The sequence below is a fragment of the Bubalus bubalis genome, chromosome 9, assembly GCF_019923935.1.
Source record: "Bubalus bubalis isolate 160015118507 breed Murrah chromosome 9, NDDB_SH_1, whole genome shotgun sequence".
Classification (NCBI taxonomy): domain Eukaryota; kingdom Metazoa; phylum Chordata; class Mammalia; order Artiodactyla; family Bovidae; genus Bubalus; species Bubalus bubalis.
Genome location: NC_059165.1, coordinates 32,808,992 through 32,835,710, shown reverse-complemented (window position 1 = coordinate 32,835,710; position 26,719 = coordinate 32,808,992). Strand labels below are relative to the sequence as shown.

The 26,719-nt window shown below is 35.9% G+C and overlaps 1 protein-coding gene and 1 long non-coding RNA gene across 4 annotated transcripts in view; both read left to right on the top strand.

Moving 5' to 3' along the window:
* The window catches only part of LOC123335008, a 604,601-nt gene that overhangs the window by 325,181 nt on the left and 252,701 nt on the right, over nt 1-26,719 (top strand). For all 3 annotated transcript variants that reach the window (XR_006553221.2, XR_006641376.1, XR_006641377.1), the window contains exon 4: nt 4,248-4,341. This is a non-coding gene — a long non-coding RNA (uncharacterized LOC123335008). The remainder of the gene's footprint in view (nt 1-4,247; nt 4,342-26,719) is intronic.
* On the top strand, nt 24,589-25,060 carry LOC102406523 (guanine nucleotide-binding protein G(I)/G(S)/G(O) subunit gamma-5-like). The gene has a single exon (XM_044947355.1). The coding sequence runs from the start codon at nt 24,614-24,616 to the stop codon at nt 24,818-24,820; it is 207 nt and encodes a 68-aa protein (XP_044803290.1). The 5' UTR covers nt 24,589-24,613; the 3' UTR covers nt 24,821-25,060.

Genomic DNA, 26,719 nt, shown 5'->3' with positions numbered 1-26,719 from the left:
ACAGAACAAGGAATAAAACCACCATATGACCCAACATTCCCATTACTAGACTTAGATTCTGAGGAAACCAAAATTGAAAAGGATACATGTTCCCCAATGTTCATTGCAGCACTATTTACAATAGCTAGAACATGGAAGCAATCTAGATGTCCATCAACAAATGAATGGATAAAGAAGCTGTGATACATATATACAATGAAATATCACTCAGCCATAAGGAGGAATGCATTTGAGTCAGTTCCAATGAGGTGAATTAACCTAAAGCCTATTATACAGAGTGAAGTAAGTTAGAAAAAGAAAAACAAATATCATATACTAACACATATATATGTAATCTAGGCAGATGGTACTGATGAAATTTTTTGCAGGGCAGCAATGAATACACAGACATAGTATATTCATTCACAGACACAGAACGGCAAACATAGTGAACATTATGGACAATGGGTGGGGTTGGGGGGGAGGAAAGAAAGGGTGTTATGTATGGAGAGAGTAACATGGAAACTTACAATGCCATATGTAAAATAGATAGCCAATGGGAATTTGCTGTGTGATTCTGGGAACTCAAACCGGGGCTCTGTAATAATCTAGATGGGTCAGATATGGAGGGAAGTGGAAGGGAGATTCAAGAGGGAGGGAACATAGGTATACCTATGGGTGATTCATGTTGATGTTAGGCAGAAACCAACACAATTCTGTAAAACAATTATCCTTCACTTAAAAAAAATAAATAACCAAAAATCAAAAACAAACAAAAAATAGCTGTCTACTCTTGCACATAAGGAGACATAATTACAGATACAACAAAGATTTAAGAAATAAAAAAAGAGGAAAAGCCTTACAGTAACAAATTTGAACACTTAAGAAAATTCTTAGATTACATACCTTCATATATAAGGTATTCATATTACATATATCAAAACTAAATAAAAAAATACTAAAGACTGTAACAAGTAAAAGCAAAATTAACCCATATATAAAGTCATAGGGGCTTCCTTGATAGCTCAGTTGGTAAAGAATCCTCTTGTAATGCAGGAGACCCCAGTTCGATTCCTGGATTGGTAAGATCCCCTGAGGAAGAGAAAGGCTACCCACTCCAGTATTCTAGCATGGAGAATTCCATGGACTGTATAGTCCATGGGGACCACATATTTGCTGACAGTTCTTCCAGACTTAAATATTATAGATTGTTTAATACAGACTCGAGTATCAGTACAAAAAAGAGAAAGAAATAGGAGAGAAGAGAGAAGGAGAACAGGAGAGAGAGAGAGAAGGAAAGAGACAGAGGAAGGGAGGGAGAAGCAATGAAGAAAGGGAGGACAGGACTGACTGAAAACAACATTTATCCTTTCACAGTTATGGAGTCCCGAAGTCTGAAAGAAATGTGTCAGCAGGACTGTGCTTTGTCTGAAGGCTCTAAGGAAGGTTAATTTCCTTGACTTTTCCAGCTTCTGGTGTCTCCAAATGCTTCTTGACTTGTGACTGTATTGCTCTAATCTCTGCCTCTGGGTCATATTGCCTCCTCCCCTTCTGTCCCATCCCCTCTTTGTCTCTTTCATAGAATAAAAGTTCCTAGCTTTAGGGCTCACCTGGATAATCTAAGATGATCTTCTTTCAAAATCTTTACATCTACAAAGATTCTTTTTTCTCAAACAAAAGCAAACTCACAGTTTCTGGATATTAGAATGTGGGCATATTATTTTGGGAATCACCATTCAACCCACTGTTTTATCATATATGCAAATTTATCAGTAAAAAATGTGATGTGAGTCAGTTAAGAAAAAGAGATGATGCACACATTCTTATTCTCATCTTTTCTTTCAAATGGCCAAATTTGAGAGTTTATACCAATTCCATGAATTGAGATGTGAGAAAGTAGTAGTTTAGTAGCTCCGTGGTAGCTGTCACAGACTGTTATTGCCTCTCCAATTGCCATTTTCCCCTCCATTTTTGCTCACAGATCCCTATTCTTTTTTAGTGCTGAAATATGTCCAGCAGAATGGACTGAGTGATACTGAGGCAAGTCAAGTGTGACCATCCTTTTGTTGATATTCACTTTCCAGCCTCTTACCTGGCTGATTCAAGTTGCCCAGTGACACAGTTATGACCAATAGAATGTGAATGGCAATCTTTTTGGATTTCATTAAAAGGTTTTCCTTTGGTGAAAGTAAATTCCTGTTCCTGCCACTTCCTCTGCATTGAGATCACTGGTGTGATGATATGATTCCGGAGTTGTGGTATCTCTAATGTGACTCGGACACAAGCCCATGATAAAAGTTCAATGAGAACAAAGAACGATATTGTTGGACCAATCCCACAACTGACTTTTTCATATTTCTTCAAAGTGAAATAATTAATGTCTCTGTTACTAGAGCAAAAATTGCTTAGGTATTCTATTGTTGTTTAGTCACTAAGTCATGTCCTACTCTTTGTGACCCCATGAACTGCAGCACGCCAGGCTCCCTTGTCACCTGAAGCCTCTACAGCTCTACCTAAAATTGTAGGTGATAACATTTCAGATGCTCTTCATTTCTCCATATTTTTTTGTCTCGGTATCCACAGCAAGTAGCATCCTGGTCTTCTGTTGTACAAACTCATTTTTACAAGGTCAGAGACTAGAGGAAACATCTGTTACTCTCTTACTATTTTCAGGAGCAACCACTGTTTCCGGGCTAGCGTAAGGGTAGTGCTATTTTAGAGCTTTTCTTGTACTTCTCATGCTCCTTTGAACAATTGAATAATATTGAATGTGTTTTATTGTGCAAAGAAAATTAATCCTACAGGCATTAAATTTTTCTCCTCTGTTTTTCTCCTTTTTTCTATTTTCTGAGGATACAATACTGCTATTCGGCCCATACCTTTTTATTTTTTTGACACATAAGACAATGCTTAGAGCTGTCACATTATCATATCTACCTGACAGATTTTCCTGGCAAATACAATGTTGACAGAAACAATTGACACCCAACATCTAAAATAAAAACCTCTCTTCAAATTATTGACTTATGATCCTGAGAAGAACAACCTTCAATAGCTCTGACAATCACAGCCTTGCTCTTTAAAAAGCACTCTTTTAAATGCCAGAGCTTGCTCCTATAGAGATTGGGGAGTGCTACCTGATATGGAAGTGTAGTTTGGACGCAGAAGGTTGTGTATCTCATGGTCCACAAAGGACCTTCCCTGTATGATACCTGTACATTCAGATAAGTCAAAAACATCTGGTGATTTCACTGTCCTGCTGCTTTTTATTACCTCACAGTATCATTGTGTCATTCTGAAAGTTATGGAAAGTTAGACAGTATTGTTGTTAATTCCCAAGCAATTATGTCTCACCTGGAGACAGTGAACAGATTCACAGAGAAAGGTCTTGCATTAGTAATCTGTAAATCACAATCAATATAAATGCTGATGGACTCAAGACTTGCCACTTTTTACTAAAATACAGTTAAATTGCATTCAACATTTTAGAGGATTTAAATGTGCAACATTGGTCAGATCTGGTCTCAAGCATTTAGAAAGAAAGAACTTTCTAGAACTCTCAAAAAAAGAAGCTCATAATATTTAACAAGCAACAAATTTCTTATATCTTAAATTTAACTATGATACAGTTCAGTATATATTCTTAGTGTGCCATAAATGACTATTTGAAGGTATGTATATATTTACATATAAATATGAAACTGCAGATGTATTTTTAGCACATAGCATTATATCTCAGAACTCATGTCCTTTAAAAGTCTTGTATTAAGTTTCTGGTAAATATCATGTAAATAAACACCATATGTGCTTAAAGAAATTTGACTTATTAAAAAGAGAAAAAAATTCAATTTATTTCTAGCATTCTTCTCTTTGGAGAACGTTCCCAAAGTGATAAAGAGTATTTAAATTCTGTCATCACAACAAAACTGATTTTCAGTATTGAATAAACAATTAACCCACACACATACTCACACATAGATATTTATGGACCAATACATGGGGTTGCAAAGAATCAGACATGACTTAGCAACTAAAAAACAGCAAAATTAACAGTTTGTAGGTAGAGAGCTCTGATATTCAAATTCAAGCTCTGTTTCAGTAACCAGATCTTCACATATTTACATATATGTATATGTGTATGTATGTATATGCATATATATTACACATACACAGATGGCATCAGAAACATTATTTGACATTTCTGAGCTACAGGTTCCTCCTTCTAGAACATGATATTGATATAACCTTTATCCATCTCTAACCATTAGGAATTCTTCTGATGTAAGTGGAAGATTCAGGAGCAACTCGATTCAAAATTCATGCTATATCCCAGAATCCATCCATCATTGCTACTGCTTCTGGGTAAGTTCTGTTTTCCTGTCTGACTTTGAGTGAGTTCCCAATTGTTTCTATGATAACAGTCTTTCAAGTTCTCATGTGGTAGGAAAAGAGGAAAGTCTCAGGTTGGTTTTCCATTCAAAATTATGTCCCTCTGGTGGTGATGTAGTCACAAGCTCATTCTGGAGACATTCTGTACAGCCAAGTGATTAAGCTTATGTAAAGTCAAATTTAAGAGGAGAACTTGGGGAAAGAAGATACTCCTCTGGAGGAATACTGAAGGATTATTAGAAGGAAAGGTGTTAAAAGATGTGGGAGACAAAAAAAAAAGATAGATATTCACTATAATTATTTAGACTTGTCTTGGGAGGCTTAGATGTATTATTTATTTAAGATGATGACTACATGTTGTCCAGAAATGGTATCAAGTTAATCACAATTAACAATATTTTAACACTATTTATGGCTTCTGAAATCATTTTTATATTTCATGATATCCAATACTCACAACCCAAACTCTTTTGAAGTTATCTTTAGAATTGTTTCTTTGTTAATGACTCAGGGAGGCTGTCCTGCCAGCCTAAGGTCATGGAGCTAATTGATAGGAAGACCTAGACTCACACCAGGTCTTACATCTCCATCAGATCACAAGGGCCTAGTCAAGTATCCTATTGGCATGATCCACTTTCCTTTGTCTCAGTGATTGGTAAAGCATCTTCTCTCTGTTGTACATTTGCAAGATCAAAAATGGATCAAAGGGACAATGTGTACATTTTCTTCCATAAGAGGCAGTACTGTTCATCTTCTCAATTTGGTAGTTGTTCCTCCTTATTTAATTTATAAATTACATTTATCTTGTGCTTAACCCCCCACTTCTGAGTGAGGAATCAGATGTGGTACAAACAAAAAGCTTCTGTTTGCTAAGCCCTACTTGACGGCACTTGCTAGAAATGAAGTCCAGGACAATTTCAAGTGGGAAAAAATATGAAACAGAATTTCAGAAGCAGTCAATCAGCATGGGCAAGAATAAGGATAAAGATCAAAGTCTTAAGTATTTATAAAATCTTTTTAATCAGTAATCCAGTAGGAATCACATTAAAAATAATGTCAGGGAATCTGGCAAATGAAGTATCTACCTAGACTTTCCCTCAGAAGATCAAAGATGACTAGAAACAGATAAGAAGTCATTTCACACCTTTGCCTTCTGACTCAAGGACTTAATATCAGCCCACTCAGAATATAGACACCTTGCGGCTATCTTGTTACATGTGGCATAGATGAGGTTTGGGAGTGCTGGTATTCATCCCAACTTGGTGTTTATGCATGGCTTTGAACATGATACATAGGACAAGCATCCTTTCCAAAGCATATGGGAAAAGGGGTAGGTACTGAGTGTGGATATGGTTTCTGAGGAACTTGAGGTCCAGTAATGACTGCATTTGGGTAGGGAAAGAACAGGGATTCTGAGAACAGTGTAAGTTCCCGGCATTCGGCTGACTGTAGGACCAGGGAGGAAGGAGAGGAAAAATCCTAACCTCCCCATGGTATAGGCAGTGGAACCTGGAATATTAAATTGCCCTCCAAATGCAAGTCTGAAGAGTGTATTAAAAATTGCCTAAGTGGAAATGTTAATAACACTTGGGATAAATTCAACTCTAAGTGCTAATTAACATGAAATTTGGATAATTTTACCTCATTTGTTTCATCTTTCTGTAACAACCAATCCTCCACAACTCTGTCATTGGACTTCTTTTACACTGATAGTGTCTCCACCTGGCTGACCTCATCTGGTCCCATGGCTGTGAATACTTTCTACATGCTGATATAGAAACTCAAGTCAGAATCTAGTTCCTGTACTAGTTTCTGCCATAAATTTTGCACTCTTGTATTTGGCTGGCTCCTCAACATTTCTATTTGAAGGTATAATAAATATTTCAAATGTAACATATACAAAGACAAGTATCTCCTCCTTCTCTCTAGTTATTCCATTTGCCTCAAAATATATTTTGTCTGATGTTGAGAAAACCATACTGGTTTTCTTTGCTTTGTATTTATCTTACACATTTTTCAGTCTTCTATATTTGTATTTAATTATAATACACATGTAGAAAAATGCCAATAAACATATAGCTCCATGAATTACTACACACTGAATACCATGTATCCACCATGTTGGTCAAAAGGTAGGGCGCTGACAGAGGTCTAGAAGCTCTTCTTTATACTTGGACCTCTTCTGCTTCTCTAAAGGTAGATACTTTGTCGTGACTTCTAACACTCTATAGTTGTACATGCTTTTTAACTTGTATAACTGGAATCATGCATGTGTTGCTCTTTTGTGTCTGATTTTTTTGCTCAGTATTATTTTTTAAGTGTTTCATCCATGTTATTGCATGTAGCTATATTTCAGTATTTTCCTTGAAGTATGCAGTGAAATACAGAGGAATATTGTATGAACATACTATTTAGCACCTTTAGTGCAGATGAAAATTTGAGTTTTCTCCAACTTTTGTTTGTTGCAAATAAAACTGAACATTCTTGTACACATCTCTTGTAAATATTCTTGTATGTGACTTTGGGGCATATGTGAGTATTTCAGATAGTCCTATATGGGGTTTGGGGGATGTATTTGGTTAACCTTAGAAGATAATGCCTGACAGTTTTCAAAAGAGACTCTATCAATGTACAATACCAAGAACAGTATATGAGTTTCAGGTTTACCATATCCTCTCCAACTCTAGGCCCTGTAAGTCTTACAGCAGTCATTCTGATGGGTGTAGGGTGACATCCTATTATAATTTTCCATTGTAGTTCTTTGATTCCTATTGAGGTTAAAGCTCATTTGTATATGTTTATTATTTCTGTGTGTGAAGTATCATTCAAGTCACTCAGATTGTGTCATTTTCATACTTACATATTTTGAATTTTATTATGGATATATTCTTCCATTTTCTAGATAGTCTTTTATTCTTTTGATGGTATCTTCTGATTAAGTTTTTCATTTAATGTAGTTTACCAATCTTTCGGAGAAGGCAATGGCACCCCACTCCAGTACTTTTGCCTGGAAAATCCCATGGATGGAGGAGCCTGGTAGGCTGTAGTCCATGGGGTCACTAAGAGTCAGACACGACTGAGCGACTTCGCTTTCACTTTTCACTTTCCTGCATTGGAGAAGGAAATGGCAACCCACTCCAGTGTTCTTGCCTGGAGAATCCCAGGGATGGGGGAGCCTGGTGGCTGCTGTCTATGGGGTCACACAGAGTCAGACACGACTGAAGTGACTTAGCATAGCATAGCATAGCATCAATCTTTCACTAACCATTTAATAATTATTTCCCTACTCTTCAAGACCATAAGCATAGTCTCCTAATACAGTCTTTTGGACTTCCCTGATTGCTCAGAAGGTAAAGAATCTGCTTACAATGCAAGAAATGGGTTTGATCCCTGGGTTGGGAAGATTCCCTGGGGAAGTGAATGACTACACACACACTCCAGTATTCTTGCCTGGAGAATTACAGGGGCAGAAGAGCCTGGCACACTACAGTCCACGGGGTTGCAAAGAGTCAGACAAAACTGAGTAACTTTCACTGTCTTCTGGAAGTATAATGTTGCACCTTTCAAATTTAGGCCTTCAATCCTCTACTGACTTTTGTGCATAGAGTTTAATGAAAATAAAATTTTATTTTTATTCCCACATGGAAAAGTAATTGAGCTGATACCATTTATTACAATAACTGTCTTTTCTTTGCTATTCTATATCACCAGTACCATCTTTATCATAAATAGTGTCTTTAAAGATACAGATTTATCCAGAATTTTCTAATAATATTAAATTGGTCCATATAGAAATTAAACAGATACTAAACTCTCTTAGCTATAGTAATTTTACAATAAGTCTTAACATTTGGTAGAACAAAATTTCCTTCTTTATGTCCCAGAAGACTGTCTTGGCTATTATTGGCATTTTGTATTTCCATATGAATGTTAAAATTACTTGAAATCTCTCTCTCTCTCTGTGTTGCACACACACACATACACACACAGAAGACTGTTGGAATTTTGACTGGGATTACATTGAACCTACAAATCGAACTGATATAACTGACATCTTTTCAATACTGAATCTCTTTATGGTCCATGAACATAACATTTTTCTCCATTTATGTTATTTTGGTTTAATCTAACTAAAAATATTTTGGGGCCTTCTTTCTGTTCCTCATATATTATTTGTTATAAATTTTCTTATGTAATTGCAATATTTTATAAATCCTAAGTTTTAGAATTTTATATTCTACTTCATACTTCTGATAAGAGAAGCATAATCAGTTTGTGTGTGTATATATATATATTCACTAAGTAATAAAAAGTCTTAAAGACTCACCCTAATCCTAATAACTTTTTTTTTTTTTTACTTTGCACATAGGCAAATGCTGTAAGATACTTAAGCTAGTAGTTCATATTAAGGTGCTTGGTAAGATATATTTATATGTATGTGTGTGTGTCACTAGTGGGGAGGGAAACTTGTTTCATGGAGACATATACTGGGACTTTTACAATTTTAGTATTACATGCTTAATAATCTTAGTCAAATGACTTAATTTCTGAGATTTCATTTAGTTACTGACAGAGTAGAGGTAAAACCAAAACTGTCTGACTTGGTCTGCCTTCACTAAGAATCTCACCCCAAAAACCATCTAAGACTTGTAACCTTCTTCATACAAGCTAGAGATATACAGGCCCTGATAACTTTAGCTGTGATTAGTGTTAGGATTTAATAACAAGAATGCAAGGCCATTAGCAATTATTTAATATGTCAGAGTATCAATTCCCTAGGACTGCCATAATAAATCACCATAAACTTGGTGGCTTTATACAGTTGAAATTTATTTATTTATTTATTTTTTTACTGTTTGAGAGGAGGAGATTCCTTCACAATAATCTATTTCATGCTTATCTCCTAACTTCTGGGCAAACTTTGCCATTGCTTGACTTGTGGCTGTGTAATATAATTCCAGTCTCGGCCTCTGTCTTCACATGGATTTTAGTGGCCTCTTTTTCTCCTTGTCTTTGTGCCTCAAATCTCACTCTCTTTTCTCTTATGAAGAGAGCAGTCATTGGATATAGGGACCCCTAAGCCCAGAATGATCTTATCACCAGATTCTTACTGGAATTTTTGCTGTTGCTCAGTTGCTCAGTCATGTCTGACTCTTTGCAACCCCATGGACTGCAGCATGCCAGGCTTCCCTAACTTTCACCATCTCCCGGAGCTTGCTCAAACTCATCCATTGAGTCGGTGATGCTATCGAACCATCTCGCCCTCTGTCCTCTCCTTCTCCTCTTGCCTTCAATCTTCCCCAGTAATCTGTCCCTCCTCTTTTCTAATGAGTTGGCTCTTTGCATCAGGTGACCAAAGTATTGGAGCTTCAGCTTCAGCATCAGTCCTGCCAATGAATATTCAATATTGATTTCCTTTAGTATTGATGGGTTTGATCTGCTTGCAGTCCAGGGGACTCTCAAGAGCCTTCTGCAACACCACAGCTCGAAAGCATCAATTATTTGGTGTTCAACCTTTATGGTCGAACTGTCACATCCATACACGACTACTGGAAAAGCCATAGCTTTGACTAGACAGATCTTTGTTGGCAATGTCTCTGGTTTTTAATATGCTGTCTAGGTTGGTCATAGCTTTTCCTCCATGGAGCAAGTGTCTTTTAATTTCATGGCTGTAATCACCATCAGCAGTGATTTTGGAACCAAAGAAAATAAGTCTGTCACCATTTCCATTGTTTCCCCATCTATTTGCCATGAAGTGGTGGGATTGGATTCCATGATCTTAGTTTTTTGAATGTTGAGTTTCAGCCAATTTTTCACTCTCTTCTTTCATCTTCATCAATAAATTCTTTAGTTCCTCTTTGCTTTCTGAAATAAGGGTAGTATTAGCTGCATATCTGAGGTTATTGATATTTCTCCCAGAAATTTTGATTTCAACTTGTGCTTCATCCAGCCCAGCATTTTTGTATGATGTACTCTGCATATAAGTTAAATAAGCAGGGTGACAATATACTGCCTTGACTTACTCCTTTCTCAATTTTGAGCCAGGCTGTTGTTCCATGTCCTGTTAAACTGTTGCTTCTTGACCTGCATACAGGTTTAATATCTACAAAGATCCTATTTCCAAATAAGATCACAATCACATATAGTGGAGGTTAAGTGAAAGAGGAGAGTGAAAAAGTTGGCTTAAAGCTCAACATTCAGAAAACGAAGATCATGGCATCTGGTCCCATCACTTCATGGGAAATAGATGGGGAAACAGTGGAAACAGTGTCAGACTTTATTTTTTGGGGCTCCAAAATCACTGCAGATGGTGACTGCAGCCATGAAATTAAAAGACGCTTACTCCTTGGAAGGAAAGTTATGTCCAACCTAGATAGCATATTCAAAAGCAGAGACATTACTTTGCCAGCAAAGGTCCAGCTAGTCAAGGCTATGGTTTTTCCTGTGGTCATATATGGATGTGAGAGTTGGACTGTGAAGAAGGCTGAGAGCCGAAGAATTGATGCTTTTGAACTGTGTTGTTGGAGAAGACTCTTGAGAGTCCCTTGGACTGCAAGGAGATCCAACCAGTCCATTCTGAAGGAGATCAGCCCTGGGATTTCTTTGGAAGGAATGATGCTAAAGCTGAAACTCCAGTACTTTGGCCACCTCATGCAAAGAGTTGACTCATTGGAAAAGACTCTGATGCTGGGAGGGAATAGGGGCAGAAGGAGAAGGGGATGACAGAGGATGAGATGGCTTGATGACATCACTGACTTGATGGATGTGAGTCTGAGTGAACTCCAGGAGTTGGTGATGGACAGGGAGGCCTGGTGTGCTGTGATTCATGGGGTCGCAAAGAGTCGGACACGACTGAGCGACTGAACTGAACTGACTGAAGACTTGAACATATCTTTTGTGGAATACTATTCAAAACACTACAGTCAGTAAATAAGTAAAATTTGTTATACTTGGTACTTTGAAAAAGAAATTTAAATACTGAACATAAAATGTTTTATTAAATTCCTTTCTTAAAAAATGATCTAGCAAAAATGGAATTACAAATCACTATATAATTATAAGAAATAAATATCATGTGTATGCATAAGCAGCTATTCCCTTTAATGACATTTTTCCAAATCAGTGTTTATTTACATAGCTAACTGAGTAAGCATTTAATTTTTGTCATTCAATGTTCTGACTTTTGCTTCATGTTCTAAAGTAGAATTCCTTTATCATTAGATATGAAAATATTTTTAGAAAGTAAAGTTGTTTTCTTCACTTTGATCTCATTTTATCTTAGACATAAAACATTTATGCCTTTTCAGTTATTCAATGTCAACTGTTTTTGTTTTTTCTTATGTCTTCTCCATCTTATGAGACATTCTATATTTCACTTTATCATCAATGGCAGTTTCTTCAGCACTTCCTCAGGCAATGCTGGGAAGTTCCTGAAATTTGCTCCCTTGTCCTCATTATTAGTGGCATATCCAGAGCTTCGATCATTCTCAGAATTTTCTTGTAACTCTTCTGTTACAATATACTGTTGGATAAAACATTTGTATTTATGATACATGATCAACTCACTTTAATGCTTTTAAGTTTGGGGAATGTTTTCTCTTTTCACAGATTATTGGAGAAGTGAGTTTAATACATCAATACTTATGACATTTCATTACTTAACAAGACAGAAGAGTGTTTTTGAATGATCAGATAACTTAAATATATACAGAAATCTGCATACATTTCAAATAACAACAAATTTGCTTTAGATGAGTTTCCCAAATGATAAAAAGCTGACAAGAGGGCAACTCAAAGATGAATTAGAGTTGCCAAAGCATATTCACAATAAAATTCAGAACTAACTCCTTGTCAATCAGTTAGAAAGGGTCCATCCACTACCTTCTCCAACACTTCTTTTAGGTCTTCCCCTGCAAGCCCTTAGGTAACATAAAATTAGTAATATGACAGAAGAAGATAATCTGGTTAGTGGAATCTTGGGCTCTTGTGGTATCCTCTTAACATTCATCTTTACTCTGGGCCATTGCATAACCTGTAAGTTAAGGTGTATCACATGTAAAAACAGCCATGAAATTTTGATAATTTTCAAATTTACAGTAATTATCTAAATCCTGTCCCAACAACCCTATCGCACCTTAATATAATATGATGAGAAGTGAAAGTGAAAGCTGCTCAGTTGTGTCCGACTCTTTGTGACCCCCATGGACTATACAGTCAATGGAATTCTCCAGGCCAGAATACTGGAGTGGGTAGCCTTTCCCTTCTCCAGGGGATCTTCCCAACCCAGGGATCAAACCCAGGTCCTCCATATTGCAGGTAGATTCTTTACCAGCTGAGCCACAAGGGAATCCCAAGAATACTGGAGTGGGTAGCCTATCCCTTCTCCAGCGGATCTTCCTAATCCAGGAATCAAACCAGGGTCTCCTGCATTGTAGGTGGATTCTTTGCTAACTGAGCTATCAGGGAAGCAGTCACCTCCATAAATAAGCAAAATGGAATACAGAGAAAAGTTTCCATGGTATTTAGAATTTCCATCTTATTTCCTAGTTATTGAACATCCCTTTATTATTCTGAGTATGACAGGTAGGGGCAAAGAGATATTCTTATCTTTCCTACATTTAATTTTATCTATAGATAGTATTGACTTGGTTCAGAATTTGAAAGCATGTTATGCAGTGAAGATAGTCAAACATAGTTGATTAGTAAGAAAGGAACATAAAAATATTTTATAGATGTGGAATCATCGAAAACAATCATCTAAAAGCTTCCTATTAGTAAACTGAGGAAAAAGTAAAGTTTATGTGTTTTTTTTTCAAGTTCACAGCTAATTTTATTCATTATTATGTTGATATTAAACATTCATATGATTGCTTGAATCTGTTAAACATTTGTATAAAATTTTGCCATTCAAATTTATTGTATGATATATTTCAAAACTTGAGACTGATGACTGAAGATTCAGAATCTGGTTTTGGAGATAAGAAATAAGACAGAAGATAGACATATAATAATTGTATGAATTTGAATATGTCTTTTCTGTATATGTTCATCATTATGATATTATTATAATGTTATAATTATATTAATGTTTTGAAAGGAATAATTCAAGTGTTCATGCTATATTATAAAATTCATGAGTTTAAACATCAACGATATATTGAAAGATGTTGCATTGTATTGTATCTGTTTCATTTGATAGAATATTCTGAATATGACAATATTGACTATGACAAAATTTATATGACCAACCTATCAAAAAATGTAACAACTTTTTGAGTTTGAAAGTATTTGGAGTAATTTCCACCAGCCACAAAATGTTGTAAAAAAAATCAACAAATTAAAAGGATTTCAAGTAGGTTAGAAATATTAATAAGAAACTTAATTATCATACTATTGGCAGCAATTTACTAATATATAGCAGGGTATTTTTAATTACTGTGAGAAGGTGAACCTTAACATGTCTTACTAAGAAATGATAGTAGTAAAATGTCTGAATATGAGTTGTGAAAAGAATAGAGTAGAACACACTCTACCTTCAAGCAAGTTTCCACATACCATCACGTGGGACAGAATAGTAGAAAGTTTGGTTTGAGTTCACATGACTTTCAGAAGCAGATTCATTTGAAAGTGTGAAAAATGCCATTTTTCTGCACAGCTGTATTTTGCATGTGAATTGCTTCATGGATCCCATTCACAAGTCTTTTGAACACTAAGTACTCTCTCTGAGTGTAGGAATTGAGATAAACCTCATTAGCAAGTTGTCCAGAGTGAGAAAATACTCTTCCTACCAGTTTCCTGGCTCTTTCTGTCTACTGCCAGCAGCAAAAATAGCTAAACAACTTGAAAATGTTTCACATGGTAAAGATTTTTTAAACAATATAATGGTACCCAAGTGAGAGTGTGAGATTGTCTCATCAGGGGGTCTTTGTTGGTATGCTACCTCTTACTTGCTCAGGGAAAATATCTGACTCAGATCTCTGAACCTAATGATTTTTTAATAATGGTGCAATTCAGAATCACATGGGAAACTTTTTCCAAAATGTATGTACCCAAGCCACACACTTAGAGCATCTAGTTCAACTGGTTTAGGATAGGATGGATGATTATTTTTATTGTTATTTTTATTGTTTTATTATTTTATTTATGATTAATGTTTATTGTCACAGCTGACATGAACCACTGCTTAAGGATTACTGTCGTACAAGTTCTCTTTATGCTTTAATGGTTTCCTGGTTCTAAGTTTTCAGTGCATATTTGTTAATATATCTCCAGTGCTGAAATAGTAGCTAGATATTTTAGATGACTATCCAATATTTTTGTATAGATTTATAAGTATATTTTCATTTTCAACAATACCTCATAGTGTTCTAAGAGATTGACCTTTGATGGCTGTTGGTAGAGATACAATAGCCATTCTAAAACTTCAAAACATTAGCTGCCTGGATCACGAAGGGTGAATTTGGTAATTTGTCTTAGAGTCAGGCTCTTCCTCTGTTCTCATTTGAGTCAAGACATACTACCTGAGTCAACAAATTATTAATATCTATTATTATCTCTGAGGTAACTTCATATGTAAGTGAAATAATTCAGAGGCATAGACTTTTGCTTGGGAAAGCTTCACTCTGAAATTCAAGAGATAGCCCTTTTGAGGATATTTTAAAGAAACGATTTTGAGGTGGTTGTTTCAGTTGTTAAAGTTATGCTTATGTTCCCACAAAATGACAGATTCACTTATGGTCCAGAATAAAAGGTTTGGGGAAGTCTTTATAGGAGGGAGGTGGGCAGAAGGAAAAAGCAGAAGAAAGAATGAACATTTGGCCCAAGATAGAATTAAAAGGGTCTTATTTGTAAATACAGGCAGTTTAAGAAACTTATTGTGAAACCTATATACTTCTATGTGACCTGTTCATAAGTTAGCGCCCTAACTCCATCTCCAGGTTTGCCCCAGGTATTACAGTGTTGATTCAATCCTTGGATATGAGAATGTAAACCCTATTGTCCAGTTCTGCTGAAACTCTATGACAATCAAAAATAGTTTGTGTCTTCACCATATAGCAATTACATTTATTTGTAACTTGCTTTAAATAATTTTAGTTTCTGTAGAGGGTAAAGGGGTATTTCTTTGCAGTTCTGTTGAAATCTTTATTCAGATGATCTAGTTACTGAAAGTTACTGGTGGCTCAGATGGTAAAGAATCCGCCTGCAGTGCAGGAGACCTGGGTTCCATCCCTGGGTTAAGAAGATTCCCCTGGAGGAGGGCATGGCAACCCACTCCAGTATTCTTGCTTAGAGAATCCCCATGGACAGAGGAGCCTGCCAGACTACAGTCCATATGGTCGCAGAGTTGGACACGACTGAGTGACTAACACAGCACATCACTGTAAAGGGCCTTGATCAGAGGTCTGCAACCATGTGTGAGTTCTCACATTCTTTAATTGCTTCATTTGATTATTATTAAGAAGATAAATACTACAATGCCACGTTACAAACTTTTCTTCATTTATACCTCAAAACTTTTGTATTCCTTATACCAAAACTTTCTAAAAATTTATTTTCATACTTCTAATAATTATAAGCCTTCTACATTCCCCTGTTCCTCTACATTTTCATAACAAAAGTCCAAATAATCCTTTGGCAGTGTCAGGTACCTACCTGATGGGTAGTAATGAGTGTGAAAGAACAGCAAGAATAAAGCCTGAATCCTTTAACGCTAGGTTACAAGAAAAGATTAGTAACACCCATACTTTACTATCTTTGTCCTATCGTATAATTAACACCTGATTAAAGATGACAAGAGAAAATATTCTTATGTATCCATAGAATGTGTTTTTTGTTTTTGTTTTTTTAACCACAGTAAGTAAACCTCTTCTTGACTGAATCTGCTATATTTCTTCTCTTCTCTCTCTTTCTCTTTGTTTGGGAAAATTCAGGCCCCTATATCTCTTATTTGATGGTATCATATTTACTTGCTAATTCAAAACTTTGAATTTTTCTCGACCCTTTAGTCACATGTCAGTCCTATAAGTACCACCAGGTCTCTACAGTTGACCCTTAAACTAGGCAGGTTAAACTGTCCAGGACTACTTATACATGAATATTTTTCAGTAGCAAATACTACAGTATTACATGGTCCATGGTTGGTTGAATCTGTGGATACAGAGGAACTATGGATATTGAGAGCCTAGTATAATTGATATGTGAATTACCCCTCACATTGGTCAAGGATCAACCATTATTCATGACTCTTTTCAACATAATTCCAACTGTATTGTTGAAGTCTTCAGAATCTGGGAAATATGAAGAATGATGGCTTCCATCTCAGATGCCAGGTGTACTTGTATATGAATATGAATTTACTAACTATGATGCACATAAAGTTCTTCCCTGGTGGCTCAGAAGGTAAAAGCATCTGCCCGCAATACAGGAGGCCTGGGTTTGATCCCTGGGTAGAAAGATCCCCTGGAGAAGGAAATGGCAACCCACTCCAGTACTCTTGCCTGGAAAATCCCATGGACAGAGAAAGCTGGTAGGCTACAGTCCATGGGGTCGCAAAGAGTCGGACACAACTAAGTGACTTCACTTTATGCACATAAAATTGAACACATTACTTCATCTCCTAAACATCAACAGGTAAATGAAAATAATAATAATAAAATAGAATTTACAGAGATGTTATAAGCATTAAATGAAGTAATACATAAAGAAATTTAGCATATAGTTTACATATTATAAACTTTTGGTAATAATAGTTAATACTCCCACAACTAATAAGAATAATATGATAAAATCAGTGTCACATGGACTATAGAAATGATTTCCCCCACTGTTTTTTCTTTTTCACATTTTTTGCCTTTAGACTTGCTGGATTGTATTTCTCATGACTACCAAATGACTTTTCTAAAAATCCAAATCACTTGCTTGTTTAAATACTTTGAATATTTTCTGCCTAGTTCTACATCACTGATTCTAAAATTTCCCCCTACATGCAAATATATAAATATTATTCAGCACATACACAAATACTTACACACTCCAAAACACACATATTTACATAAAGTGCAAAAAATAAAAATACAGTAGCAACCGTAACTGGATTGTTCAAAGATGCAATAGAATGTGTTTGGGGTTTTCTAATGATAATATTGCCTTTGTATCCTCATTCCTTCTTATCTCTCTGTCTCAATCTTTCTTCATCCCTATCTTTCTATCCCCCTCCCTCTCCCTCTATTTTTCCCCTTTTATTCTCCTCAGGCAATCATCCCAGGGGTATCTCTCAGAGCTACTTCCTCAGGCTCTTCCCATGGTGAAGCATCCTTGGCTTCAGAACACAATAGATTTGTTCTAATTTGGGTTATAGTCATTCTTGTGCCAATCACCATGCCCAGAGGAATGCCTTGACTAGAAATAGTATATGTGCCCTTGTGACTAGCATGATGGAGTAGTGTGAATAGTGTGATGAGAAACTCCTAGAACTATGGCAGTGAGGAAGAGGCAGGTCTCTGAAATGAAGGCATTTATTGCTAAAGGAGAGTGAAAAAGTTGGCTTAAAGCTCAACATTCAGAAAACGAAGATCATGGCATCCAGTCCCATCACTTCATGGCAAATAGATGGGGAAACAGTGGAAACAGTGGCTGACTTTATTTTTCTGGGCTCCAAAATCACTGCAGATGGTGATTGCAGCCATGAAATTAAGATGCTTGCTACTTGGCAAGAAAGTTATGACCAATCTAGACAGCATATCAAAAAGCAGAGACATTACTTTGTCAACAAAGGTCCATCTAGTCAAGGCTATGGTTTTTCCAGTGGTCATGTATGGATGTGAGAGTTGGACTATAAAGAAAGCTGAGCACTGAAGAATTGATGCTTTTGAACTGTGGTGTTGGAGAAGACTCTTGAGAGTCCCTTGGACTGCAAGGAGATTCAACCAGTCCATCCTAAAGGAGATCAGTCCTGGGTGCTCATTGGTGGAATTGATGTTGAAGCTGAAACTCCAATACTTTGGCCACCTGATGTGAAGAGCTGACTTCTTTGAAAAGACCCTGATGCTGGGAAAGATTGAGGGCAGAGTAGAAGGGGATGACAGAGGATGAGATGGTTGGATGGCATCACTGACTCAATGGACATGAGTTTGGGTAGACTCTGGGAGTTGGTGATGGACAGGGAGGCCTGGCGTGCTGCGGTTCATATGGTCACAGAGTCGGACACGACTGACTGACTGAACTGACTGATTGCTAAGAACAGAGATCATAAATAGGGTGTTGTGGGGAAAGCCAGCAAATTTAGCATACAGCAGATAATGTGGTGTACGTCTTGTGTATTCCCATTTACAATTTTCAATATAACAACTGAAATATCAGCTCTTTATTACTCAAAAGACAATTGGATATAAATGATATAAGAAGAAAGACAATGAGTCAGCTTTAAATTACCAAACTGAAAAGAGAGAGATAACATTAATTGTTAACACCTGTCACACAAAAAGTGCGTGTCATGATACTCCAGTGTGAAACAGTTTCATGACTGAAAACAGCAGTGTTGAAGGATGAAGTCCTAAGCCTCCCAGATTATGTTGCAGCCTTCTAAATTTATCAGTAGTTTCCCTCCTGCCTGGAACCTTCCCACTACCCCATTACTACAACTCTATATTCACAGCACATGTACAGTGGTCCATCATGACTCTGATTTGCACATAGAGTTTATATTAATTAACATTGTTTTCTCAGAACCTGGCATAGAGCCTGGCTCACAGTAAATTCTCTATTATTATGAGTTAAATTATTTTGATGACTAGGAAACAATCCCATTTCAGTACACTGAAGATGTTAACAGATTAAATGAATATTTGGCTGTCATAGATACGGGAGACAAAGGAAAAATTCTAGCAGAGTGAAAAAAGAAAGGTGAAAATACTCCAGAATTGTTAAACTACAAACTCATTATGCTACTTTTATAGTTGTGCTAACAGAAATATATGTGGTTGGGATCTGAAATGTAAACCTGACTTAGGTCAAATCTCCCTGGGATCTGAGGATTGCTGACAACTACTGATATTTATTGCCTTTTTAAACTGATCCATGAAGGCCTAAAAATAGAGACCAGATGTATAGATTCAGGAGTACTTTAGCACAGCTCTCTTTATTAGCTGTATTTTTGTATATTTCTTCCCATCATTCACATGCACATAACCATATACAGAAATACAAATATCATTTCAGTCAATGTTTACTATTTTTGTATTACAATTCACAAAGAGTAAAGTGAAGCTGCTCTTTGGTCTAAACCATATTTTGGGCAGTAAATGAAAATCTTTAGCTCTCCCTGCAGTAGTGTAATGTCAAGCTCAAGTATTCTCCTTTCAGTCTAGCAAGATAATATTAATAGTTTGCTTTCCAAAAAGTTCAGTTATTTACTCTTAAAATTTAAAGGTATGCATTCTCACTATTTTGGGGTTTGGATTAAAATTAATTACCTTGGAATGAATTGAAACTTTCAGTTAAGCCTAACGTAAGACTTGGATAATCTTCAAGGTTGTTAATTGAAAATTAATGGCTCTTTCTTAAAATCCATGTAGTAGAAGCAGAAGCCATCTCAGTAGTGCCTAATAATCGTGGCATAATCTTGTCAACCCTTTCATATATGGTAGGACTAGAAATAGCTTTCCACTTTCAAGGGTCTGGAAAGCCCAGGTTATATGGTTTCATTTGAAATTGAATATTGAATTGAGACTTCTAGATTTTGATTTCAAATTCTGAATCTGCCTTTATCAACCTGGGTGAAAAAAGAGAAATAACTGTTGCTCTGTGATGTTAACTTTTTATTTGTAACATGTAGCAAAAATTCAATAACTATTATAGATTATATATTTTATGTTTTATATGTATCAAAGTTATACATCAATGTGATTACAGCATTTAATAATTCCACAAAATATCCTACCCTACCCTCCATTCCCTCTCCATAGAACCAATTATTTTCAGCTCTTTCCACTGATTCTGTTGTTGTTTATTGCCATTTCTCTAATAAACTACCTTGAATATTAATTTTTAAATTTCATTGTTTATTATCTTCCTTATAGGAAGAGTACATTTTACCTCAAGCCCACAATCACTCTTCCCTTCATTCTTCCTCATCATCTATATGAGTTAGTTCAAATCCTTTTCCTTCAACTCTGGTAGCTCAGACAGTAAAGAATTTGCCTGCAATGCGGGAGACCTAGGTTTGATCCCTGGGTCAGGAAGATCCCCTGGAGAAAGACATGGCAACCCACTCCAGGATTCTTGCCCAGAGAATCCCATAAACAGAATACCGTTAACAGACAGACCATGGGTCACAAATAGTCTAACACTACTGAGTGACTAACACATCTCTTTCACGTCCTGCACAATATTTTGTTTAATAATTATCTTTTGTTGTTGTTTTTGACATAGTGTGTTAACTTGCTAGGGTTTCCATAAGAAAGTACCACAGACTAGGTGATTTAAACAGAGAAATATATTTTCTCACAATTCTTGAGACTTAAAATCTGAGATCAAAGTACCAACAGAGTTGGTTTCCTCTGAAGCCTCTTCTTTGCTCATAGGTTGCTGTTTTCTCCCTGTGTCTTCCTGTGGTCTTCTCCCTGTGCATGCCTGTGTCCAAAATTCATTTTCTTATCAGGATATAAGTCATATTATATTAGTGTCTATCCAAATGAACTCATTTTAGCTTAATTACCTCTTTTGAGACCTTGTCTTCAAATAGGGTGACATTCCGAGGTACTGAACATTAGGACTTTGGCATAGCAATTTTGGTACATAATTTAAACATAGGACACAATTCAAAATGTTTTCTAAGCAATGTTCTTGAGCTTTGGCTTAAGGGAATATTGTGGCTGGTTTGATCATCTATCTAGACTGCTAAAACTTTCTCCATGTCAGCAGTATGGCTCTTTCACATTTTTATTTGTATGTTCTCCAGAGTAGCATTTTTAATTTCCTTCAAGAGAATTTCCTTTGCTTTCACAACTTACCTGACTGTACAAAAGGCCTAGCTTTTGGCCTGTCTTAGTATTAGGCATGGCTTTCTCACTAAGCTTAATTATTTCTAGCTTTTTATTTAAAGTGAAAGACAGCCCCTCTCCCTTTCACTTGAACACTTAGAGATAAGTAAAGTGTGATTATTTGGCCTAATTTTGATATTGTTGCATCTCAGACAATAGGTAGGCCACGGAGAGAGACCATGTGGGAACAGCTGGTCAGTGGAGCACTCAGAACACACACTTTTATAAATTTGCTCTCTTATACGGTTCATGGTGCTCCTAAACAATTATAATAGTGACATCAAAAAGCATTGATCATAAATCAACAAATACAAGAATAATATGAAAGTTGGATATATTGTGAAAATTGCCAATATGAGACAAAGATATTAAGTGAAAAACTGATGTTGGAAACATGGAGACAATAGACTTGCTTGATGTATGTTTGCCCCAAACTTCAGTTTATAAAAAGAAAAAAAAAAAAAAAGCAGTATCTGTGAAGCATAATAAAGTGAAGTGCAATAAAATGAGCTATACCTGAATACCATACCACTTTCTTTTGGCTTGCCAAAGTTCTACTAAGAAATCTGCTTAAGAATGCCTTGTATGTGATGAGTCACTTTTCTCTAGATGACTTCAAGGTTCTTCTTTTCTCTTTCAAAATTTTGATTATAATATATCTCAGTGTGAATTTCTTTGGTTTTCTCCTCTTCAGAGTTTATTGAGACTCGAACTTTGTATGTTTTCTCAATTGGAAATTTTGGGCCATTGTTTCTTTAAATAATCTAATTCCTTTCCTTTCTTCTTCTTCTGTGACTTCCTTAATATATATTAATCCACTTGATGGTGTCCCATAAGATCCTAATGCTCACTTTTCTTTATTATTTTTTCTTTTATCCCTCATGATTTTGAATGTAAAATGACCCATCTTCTTGTTCGCTGATTCTATGTTCTGCCTATTTGAAACTCATGTTGCACACTTGTAACGAGTGTCTCAGCTCAATTATTGCATTTATTAACCCCAGAAATTCTGTTTTGATAATATCTATCTGTATTGATATTTTTATTTCCTTCATAATTTTCTCATATCCCATAGTTCTTTGTTTTATTTTACCACTTTGAGCATATTCACAATTGTTTTAAATTTTTTTCCCCTAATAAATCCTATGCCTATGTTTCTTCAGGAACAGTTTTCAGTGATTTATTTTGTTCCTTTGAATAGGCCATATTTTCCTATTTATTTGTACATATTGCAATATTTTGTGGACATTGCGGCAGATTTTGCCAAAAGCAGATCTTGAAAATTTTGAAAAAGCGGCTTCTTATTTTGGTTTTCAGACTTATTCCCGTCAGAGAACCTCTTCACTATTCAGCTTGTTATGTATGAAAGCTTAAGGTCTTCTCAGGCAATTTGAAGACATGTTTTTCTTTTCCCCTGATCTTTTGATTATGATTTTTTCTGTCCTTAATTGCCCCATGCGCATGACTGATTTTAAGCATCTTGCTTCCCTAAGCGTCTTATCCTAGCTTCTTTTGGTGCCTCACCTGTTCTATTGTGTTCCTCCATCAGTAGTCTGTTCTCATGGGTATCTGAGTTCTTGTGGTGTCCTTGTGGTTTTCACAAGCCATGACCACTGCTTCCCACAGTTCCTGCTCGCCTGAAATTTGAACTCTGCTGCCTCAGCTATCTCATCTCTGAGTGGGCTGACATAGAGACCAATCAGGCAACACCCGGACAGTTTCTAATGTTGCTTGTTTGATTTGCTCTGCTCTTTCTGGCTGACAGAATGGAACTGGGATGAGGCACTGCTTTTGCCAAACTACATTGAGCCAGTGGGTAGAGGGTAGGAAAATTACAAGTAAAAATGTCCCATAATGTCATACCACTTTGAATGTTCCTTTTTCTTTTCTGGATATTAATTTGTTTTCTGTAGATCATTTCACTGATTATCAAGGGTCCTATAAAGTTTTTGCCACCAGTCTCTCCTTGTTTATTTAATATTTCCATAAGTAAAAATAGTCTGGAGCTTTGTACTCCACCATTTTGCTGATGTTCTCATTTTCATAAGTTTTACTCTTTTCACCTGTATTATCAACCTTCCCTATATAGTTAGCAATAGGCTCTTTTTAGATTTTTGAAGTCATTTTTTAGAACTTCTAAGCCACTTATTTTCTAGCCTTATTTTTATTGCTGTTATTGCAATACCTGACCTACCCATTGTTATGTGTTATGTATGGCAAAACCAATACAATATTGTAAAGTAAAAAAATAATAATAATAATAAATAATAATTAAATACATAAAATTTTTACTTATCAAAAAAATGTGAAATCAAAACTCAGTCTTTATATATTTTAATTACATTTCTTTGTATTTATGGCATTTCAAGTGAGAAGGAATGCTTGTGTAAAAAAATTCCAGTTTTTACTAGATGTCTAGTAAATAACATCACTTTTTTTAAACAGTAGTCAATATTGTTGCCAAACAGAAATGGTTTGGGTCTTATTTAAAAGCTAGAAGTACAATGTATAGTATTATAAATTGTAGGGATTTCTTCTGTATGTACATCTCATTAACCTTTGATTCTGTCAAATTCAGTAAAAGCGTCATTGACACAATTAAAACTCAACACTTGAGTGCCAACAATTGAGTAAGGAAGCGGGCATGACTGAACCAAGAGAAATGAATGCTGGCCTATGGGGATAAGAAAAAATAACAATTAGGGAAAACAGAAAAAACTCAAGTATCAAGATGGTTGAAAACACCAGAAAGATGGAGAGATGAAAACATGAGAAGGGGTACCTATAGGGAGAGTGACTTGAATTATGGGTACTGATTATCCAAGTCCTTTCTAAGTATCTGAAAGCAGTAGAATATATTAAAAGTGAGAATTAAACAAGTATAACTTATATTTCAATAATAATATTTCATAGGAAATTCAGCGTTCATCGATTCCATTACACAAATAGAGATGACAAATAGAGATGACTCAATGGAGATTTTTAGATGTCTTTTCAAATATAAAACCTTGTTGTTGTTTTTTAACTTGCATTTCTGTATAATAAAGGTAGACTTATACAAACTCTATTTAGGGGATACAATGTTTACATTAAAGCATCTTTAAAAATGAAAATCTAGACCCCCGCCCCGCCGACTGGCCCAGCGGACCCACCGCAGAGCAGAGCTGCCGATGGCCCCGCAGATCTGCCATCCTTTCTAGTGTGCCATGTCTGGTTCATCCAGCATCGCGGCTATGAAAAAAGTGGTTCAACAGCTCCGGCTGGAGGCCGGGCTCAATCGGTTGAAGGTTTCCCAGGCAGCTGCAGATTTGAAACAGTTCTGTCTGCAGAATGCTCAACATGACCCTCTGCTGACTGGAGTATCTTCAAGTACAAATCCCTTCAGGCCCCAGAAAGTCTGTTCCTTTTTGTAGTAAGGCAAATCTTGACAAGGTTTTCCAAACCACGTTTCATAAACCAGTGAATATTCAAAGGAAAGCTAAATTTGAAGCCTGTACAAAAGCCTCTCTGTAACGTGCCATACTATACAAACTTCTACTTTTGTCAGTCCTTAATGTCTACCTCTCTGAATATTCATAATTTTCTGTTTCATAAGGGTAATTATTTTATATACACTGATAGCAACATACAATAAAATACTTAGTATAAAAAAATGAGAATCTATATTCTCTAGTCATATGGTAATTCATAACTGGAAAATACTTTTAAAAAATCTAGCTACAGTGTGTTTTTTTTTTGAATAATAACTATTTTTATTTATTAGCACAATAGTAATTATCCAGATATGTTAAATTCCGTTAAATATACTGTGTATTGTAAAAATCTGAAAGTAATAGTAATTAGTATTCAGAGAGTGCTAAAGTTAACACACATTGGTATTACTGTAGTAACTTGATTAGATGGCATGCTACCTATTACCTTAATTATACTGCTTATTGATGTAATGCCAAAATTTCTGCTCTTTTATCAATTGGCGTACCTACACCACAATTAGTCTATACAATACCTGAAACTGCTATCTTTCCTCATTGGTACAATGCCTCCTGACAGCGTGATAGCATGTCTCTCTGAGTTCTGGCAATCTGCCATAAAGCAATGCTGTTTGCAACAGGAAAAATCTTGTCTCTCTGTGTGTCTATATATGCTTTATGCTCGAAAGCAGAAAATCATTTACATATTCCTAGGCCATGCTGATACACTCACAGGCTGCTTTGAGGCTTGAAACTTAAAAAAACTATTATTCTACATAGAAGGGACACACATTTCAAAATATCATGTGATTTGAAGTACTGTTGAAGTGGACCTGTTGTTGTTGTTTTTCTTGAATGTTACACCCCCCCACCCTGTTTATATGGCTTTCAGTCACCCAGTTTATAGCAATTTGTTACAGCACTCACAGGAAACTAACACACAACTGAAAATACTAAAAAGATTGCTACAACACACAACTGTCAATGTGTACAATATGTGGGACTCATTAAAAAAATGACAGCCTAGCATAGGAAACAGGAAAAGCACAGAAAATTGCAATACTGCTTGAAAGAGTATTTTAAACATCTGTTTAGAAATTAAGAACAATTTACTAAAATTGATATGCATTTAAGAAACAGAAAAAATTGCTTTGAAATTGAGTTGTTATATATATATATATATATATATTTTTTTTTTTTTTTCCCTAACACAAGAAATTAGTAGTTAAGTCTTGATGGGGTTCCCAGGGTAGGAGGGGCCTTTCCCTATGTACAGTTTTGTTTTTTGTTTATTTCTGGATAAAACTATTGTATTCCAAAATCAAATGTGATCATTCAAATGGTAAACACCTGGGAGGGAGCCATGTCAGGCAGGAAAAGAAGCTATTGAGGAAAACTGCTTGTGCTACTGGAAAGAAAGCTGCTTAGGATATGGCATGTAGCAGAGATGAAACTTAAAAATGAAATATACCTTTAAGCATAACTTAAATAGTTTGTGTTCTTGCTGAAGGACTCTGGAGGAATATTACTGTAACAAATTGCTATATTTAATTCTTGGCTAGCAGCCAGGTATAGGTCAGACAATTTTTTTTTTCCTATTAAAATAACCACAAGCAAGGGAAAAACAGAACCTTTTGCTTAGAAACACACACATACACATATCATACTGTATGTAACCCTATGGTCTTTATTTCACGGTGACCAGATAAGACAACATGTGACAAAAAAGCACCCAGAGTCTCTTGACTAGTGAGTGATAACAGTGGGTTGCTGTTGTTGAGTCACTAAGTTGTATTAGAATCTTTTGTGGCCCCTTGGACTGCAGCCCACCAGGTTTCTATG